Below are 6,475 nucleotides of genomic sequence, written 5' to 3' on the forward strand. Positions count from 1 at the left end.
CCTACCCCACATAAGCCAAATCCTGCGCCTCCCTCCTGCACTCCTACCCCCTTCCCAGACCCTGCACTCCAATCCCCTGGCTCCAGGACACAGGCCCCTCCTGCCCAAGGTCATAACACAAACCCCTGCATCTCCTCCCCTGCCCCGATCACAACCACCTCCTTCACCCAAACTCCCTCCCAGATCCCACATCCCCTCCTGCAATTCAATCCCTTCCCACAAGCTCCCTTCCGCACCCAGCCTCCATCCCAGACCCCGCACCTCCTCCACTAATACCATGGAAGAATATTATACCCTCCACCACTGACCAAATTCTTGGAGTGGCTCCCCATGAAAAATTATTACCCACCCCTGGACTAGACAACAGGAGACGGCTCACTCGAAGCTGCCTGTTCGGTTGGGCCAACCTAGTAGGGTCATTCTTTCATTCTTAGGAGCTGATCTTATGAACTTAACCTTTCTTGTGGTTTCCATTGTAATCTGTAACCGGCTATTTACATTGCTTAGCCAAGCATGTATGCAACGAAAACAACCTTACACAGCTATACCACAAGGTGACACTCTTAAACATGTTTGCACTTAGCAAGAATCTCAGCTCCCATTTGCAAATAATTCGACTGAACCATTTATCGTATTCCATTTTGCAAAGCTTTACAGGGTCTTATAGCCATGACCAATGCTGCGGGTTTCATTATGCTTATTATATTTGAAGTTATAACACAAGCAAGAAAAAAAACTCGTTAATAAAATGATGGCAACCTCTGGATGCCTGGAGACTTCCCAGCCTGGGTAAACAGCAGATTCCCTGGAAGCTGTGCACTTAGAGGGTCATCCCAGAGAGATTCAGGTGCCAACCAGCTGATTAGCAGAGCGCCCACAGCTAGGCTTGCATTTCTACTGGTTTTGCACAACTGCACATGCCTCGGTGCATAGAACAAAATTTATTCCTCACATGGATGTTAAAAAACGGAGGGAATGTTGGTAGACAGACATGCACCAGTGCACTACAAACAGCAGCATGGGCACTGTGGCATGGGCACCCACATGGCTCTGGCTGTTTTTAGTGCACTCACTTGAGCAGAGTTAGCACATCACTGTCTGCTCAGGCTGGGAGTCACTAGTTACCACGCTGGTCTGTCACATGGGCCATTTCCCTGGGTTGCTTGGGCTGTCTGTGTGATCATCTTTTCCCTTGATCTCCACTTTAATGGTGGCCTTATCCTTGTTGGACACGGTGGCTGTTGCCTGGATCCCCTGGTTGGTCACCACTAACTCGCCATCCAGCACCTTGAGCTCCATTCTCCTGAAGGACTCGCATTTATAGGGCGGGCCGTGGTTGTACATATACTGGTAGAGACGCTCCATGCTCTCAAAGTGCTTCCTGCCTGCGAAGAGCTCGATGGCAAACTCCGAGTTGTAGAGGACGCGGTCGAAGGGGTTGGAGAACATGACGGCCAGGGTGCAGGCATCGGACTCGTAGCTCAGCACCCCCACGCTCCCGCGGGCCGAGTAGCTCGTTTTCACAAACACACAGCTCCCCGATTTGCCAGGGGGGATGGAGTCCTCTGGATTAACCAAGACATGGCCGCTGAAACAGTGTGTCCTGGAGGAAAACCACACGGGATTCCTTTATTACACGGCATCCCTGACAACAGGGCGTCCTTAGGGATTATGGGACTTATGCAGTGCTGTAAACTGGTCCCCCTATGCCCAATGGCAGCGGGGGGAGGAGGTATTTTTAGAGCTGTGATTTTATAATCTTCAGCAACATGCTAATTAAAAAGTTTTAAAGCTAATTTTAAACTTGGGCCCTGTCAACTGACTGTAAATTCAGAATAAACTAAGGTGGTGGAACCCAGCAGGTTCCGGGATGGGCAAGGAGGAGACCATGGCCTGGGAGGCAGCAGCAGTCAGGCTGGATCTAAGGCAGGGAGCAGGCACAGCTGCCCCACTGGGCATCTGACAGGGCTGGGCGGGGGGCGGCTCTAGGAGGCAGGGTGATTGAAGGGGACTCTCAGCTGCAGGATGTTTATTTGGGAGGATAAAAAGGGGACATCACGGTGGTAGAGCTTATATGAACTCAAATGGGAAATTGCTGAGCTATTATCTGTGGTTTGTAACCTATCCCTTAAATCGGCTTCCATACCTAATGACTGGAAGGTAGCCAACGTGACACCAATATTTTAAAAGGGCTCTAGAGGTGATCCGGGCAACTACAGACCGGTAAGTCTAATTTCAGTACCGGGCAAATTAGTCAAAACAATAGTAAAGAATAAAATTGTGAAGCATGTAGAAGAACATAATTTGTTGGACAAAAGTCAACATGGTTTCTGTAAAGGGAAATCATGTCTTACTAATCTATTAGAGTTCTTTGAAGGGGTTAACAAACATGGAGACAAGGGGGATCCAGTAGATAGCGTATACTTAGATTTTCAGAAAGCTTTTGACAAGGTCCCTCACCAAAGGCTCTTGTGTAAATGACATGGCCATGGGATAAGAGGGAAGGTCCTTTCTTGGATTGAGAACTGGTTAAAAGACAGGAAACGAGGGGTAGGAATAAATGGTAAATTTTCAGATTGGAGAGGGGTAACTAGTGGTGTCCCCCAAGGATCAGTCCTAGGACCAATCCTGTTCAACTTATTCATAAATGATCTGGAGAAAGGGGTAAGCAGTGAGGTGGTAAAGCTTGCGGATGATACCAAACTGTTTAAGATAGTCAAGACAGAAGCAGACTGTGAGGGACTCCAAAAAGATCTCATTAGACTGAGTGATTGGGCAACAAAATGGAAATGAAATTTAATGTGGATAAGTGTAAAGTAATGCACGTTGGGAAAAATAACCCCAACTATACGTACAGTATGATGGGGGCTAATTTGTCTACGACAAATCAGGAAAGAGATCTTGGAGTTATCGTGGACAGTTCTCTGAAAACTTCCACACAGTGTGCAGCGGCGGTCAAAAAGGCAAATAGGATGCTAGGAATTATTAGGAAAGGGTTAGAAAATAAGACACAGAATATCTTACTGCACCTGTATAAAACTATGGTACGCCCACATCTTGAATACTGTGTACAGATGTGGTCTCCTCACCTCAAAAAAGATATTTTGGCCCTGGAAAGGGTTCAGAAAAGGGCAACTAAAATGAGTAGGGGTTGGAACGGGTCCCATATGAAGAGATGTTAAAGTGACTGGGACTTTTCAGTTTAGAAAAGAGGAGAGTGAGGGGGGATATGATAGAGGTCTATAAAATCATGAGTGGTGTGGAGAGGGCCGATAAAGAAAAGGTATTTATTAGTTCCCTAAATAGAAGAACTAGAGGTCACCAAATTAAATTAATGGGTAGCAGGTTTAAAACTAATAAAAGGAAGTTCTTCTTCACACAGCGTGTAGTCAACCTGTGGAACTCCTTGCCAGAGGAGGCTGTGAAGGCTATGACTATAACAGAGTTTAAAGAGAAGCTAGATAATTTCATGGAGGTTAGGTCCATAAAAGGCTATTAGCCAGGGGATAAAATGGTGTCCCTGGCCTCTGTTTGTCAGAGGCTGGAGAGGGATGGCAGGAGACAAATCACTTGATCATTGTCTTCGGTCCACCCTCTCTGGGGTGGACACAGGATACTGGGCTAGATGGACCTTTGGTCTGACCCAGTATGGCCATTCTTATGTTCTTATACTGGGGTGCTGGTTTCCCTAGAGTGTAGGGACCCTGGAAGGGGAGGATTTCAGTGTGTGTGGGAGGGGATCACAGGTTGTGGCAAGGGGAATGTAATACGGCTGGGGCGGGGTGCATTGACTCTCCTTTCAACATTCCCCCGGGGGACCTGATTTTGAATTCGATCGTTCTCTGCCTTAGAATCATGGAGCCATAGAGCTCGAAGAGACCTCAGAAGGTCATCAAGTCCAGCCCCTGCTCTCGGCAGGACCAATCCCAACTAAATCAACCCGGCCAGGGCTTTGTCAAGCCGAGACTTAAACACCTCTAGGGATGGTGCCTTGTTGCTAATAGGCACAAATTCCTGCCGGGGATTATAACTTTAAACAAACAAAGCGAAATTTGAGCTAGGTACCTAAAGCTCCATTTGTTATTTATCGTACAGACTGATGGGGTAATAAATAAACCTCTTTATGTCAGTAAATAGATCGAGTGAGTTTTGGGCTACCATTTAAGTGACTTTGGGCTATTAATTCAGTAGAAATCTGGCAACATTATGTTATTAACGACAGTGATCAGGGACATAGATACACGCGCATCTTATGGCGATGTAGCAGAGCGTGAGTGCACATGGATATGTGTGTACACGTTTGGATGCCCATGTGTGGGTGTATATGGGTGAGGGTATTTCCTTTTCCTCCCACCCCCAAAACGTGTGTGATCTCCCTCCAATCTCCTCCAGCCCTTGTCCTGGACACATGCAATCCCCTGGCCCAACGATCCACTACAAACTTGTGTCCCTCCAGAGCTAAAAACAGCAAATTCAGGCTCGACAGAAGGAGGATTTGCAGTGGCCCAATGAGACACACAGCACTCACCCAGCCTTGGGGGCGAGAGGGGGGAGCACAATGGGGGGAGAGAGAGAGAGTGAGAGAGAGTGTTTGGGGACAGACAGACAGACAAACAGATAGATAGATGATGTGTAGGGGACGGACATACAGACAGACGCTCAGTAGCAGGCATATACCCCACACACTAGCCCAGCCAGACTGACCCCAGATGTAGGGCAAGTTGTGAAGCCCCGAGGAAGGGGCCTGGGAATCTGCTCACCTGGGGTTTTCAAGGGTGCTGCTGGTGTTGTTGCTTATCTCGATGCCCACGCTCCTGCCAGCAGCCACCTCCAGCATCAGCCCTTCGATGTTTGCCATCTCGCAGCACTGAGGGCTCGCTGAGAAGCAGAACTGACCCACTGGCCTCCCAGCCAGCACAGGTCCAACCCTGGCTGCGTGTGCATCACCTGCGTGCAGGGTGTCTACATGACAGTGGCAGGATGTGAAGGTCTCAGCAGGGTTTCTGCAAGAGGAAGTCCTGTCTACTCGAGTGGGGGAGGGAGCTCACAGGGGAGAAACACAAACCCTTTATTGGCAACCCACTCACAGCTGCTGCTCTCAGGGCCCTGCACCCCTGTGTCAGTGCAGGACGGGGGCTCGTCATCCCTGCCCCATAGGCAGCAGCAGGTGCAAAGCAAACCCGGTGCAGGAGGGACACAGGGACTGGATGGGGAACGTGCTTGTGCTACTGTTGACAGGGCCGGCTGTAGGCACCAGCAAACCAAGCACGTGCTTGGGGCGGCACATTTCCAGGGGCAGCATTCCGGCCAGCCTTACCGCTACACGCGGGCCTGCCTGGGGCCGCCCAAGGCAATGGGCGGGGCGGCGGAGCCGGCGGTCTGCAGGGGGAGCACACTCTTGCTGCCCCATGCGGCAGCCTAGGAAGAAGGGTCAGTGCCAGGCACGGAGGGAAGGGAGAGCTGCCTGCCAGCCAGGGGAAGCTCGCAGCGCAGCTGATGGGGGCCTGACTGGAGACAGCCCTGGGGTGGGGTCCCAGCCCTTTCCAGTCACTGTCACATCCCAAAGCCAGCCCGGGAGCCGCACCGCTCATGAGGGCCCGGGCCTGGCAGAGCCCCGCTGTGGGGCGCACACACAGCAAACCCAGGGACGAAACGCGCTCCCCGCCCTGGCCGTGGCTCACCCAGTGGCAGGACCCACAGGCGTGCAGCGTGCGTGCACTTGGCGGGGAGCGCAGAGGACTTGAGCAGGGTGTGTGCGCAGCCGGGCTAGTTGCACCACCCCAAGCAAGCGCCGGAGCGCGCGGCAATTCGGATTAGTGGGGCCTCTGGGTGTCGCGTGGTCAGCTTCGGGGGAGGGCGCCCCCGTCCCGCACCCCTCTGCGGCCCCTGGACCGTCTGCCGGGTGCACGGCCCAACACCCGACACCCTCTCCGCTGGGCGCGCAGGCTTCATGGCCAAGCCTCTCCCGGGCCGGTTTTTCCCGCGCCAAGGCGAGGCCGGTGCAGGACAGTCCCGAGCCTGAGCCGGCCAGGTGCTTGGCAGCGCTCTCAGTGCCACATTGGCCCCGCGCGTCTTCCCAACGCCACGCACCCAGCACCTAGCTGTGCCCTGCCCGGCTCGGAGGGGCTTCCCGGCCCGGGCAGAGACTTCCCCGCAGCGACTCGCCGCCGTGGGCTCCACCCCCCCGGCCCCTCTCACGCCACCCCCCAGCGTAGGGGTAGGGGGTTGACGTGCGTTGCCAGAGGGGTGGGGGTTGGCCGGCAAGCACCGGGTGCTGGTTTACAAACACTGGCCTCGCCTCGGGCTGGGCGAGCTGGCTCTGCCCCTCACGTGCGGATTGGCTGGCACGGGCTCGCCTGCCGCAGCTCAGAGATTTGGGGGGGAGGGGTGTTGCTGCCTCACTCCGGGAGCTGCGCCGCGAACCCTTGGCCTTGCCCGTTATGTTTCCCGGCTGTGTCCGCGCGCATCCCCGGGA

At 53.0% G+C, this 6,475-nt stretch overlaps 1 protein-coding gene across 1 annotated transcript; it reads right to left on the bottom strand.

The window, feature by feature from the left end:
* Window positions 1-213: 213 nt before the first annotated feature.
* Window positions 214-4,988, bottom strand: LOC142823393 (DELTA-actitoxin-Aas1a-like). Its single transcript, XM_075914427.1, has 2 exons — window positions 4,761-4,988; window positions 214-1,603 (listed from the first exon to the last, which is right to left on the bottom strand). The coding sequence occupies exons 1-2, from the start codon at window positions 4,856-4,858 to the stop codon at window positions 1,138-1,140; spliced, it is 564 nt and encodes a 187-aa protein (XP_075770542.1). The 5' UTR covers window positions 4,859-4,988; the 3' UTR covers window positions 214-1,137.
* Window positions 4,989-6,475: the final 1,487 nt, after the last annotated feature.

Source organism: Pelodiscus sinensis, chromosome 33 (assembly GCF_049634645.1).
Source record: "Pelodiscus sinensis isolate JC-2024 chromosome 33, ASM4963464v1, whole genome shotgun sequence".
Classification (NCBI taxonomy): domain Eukaryota; kingdom Metazoa; phylum Chordata; order Testudines; family Trionychidae; genus Pelodiscus; species Pelodiscus sinensis.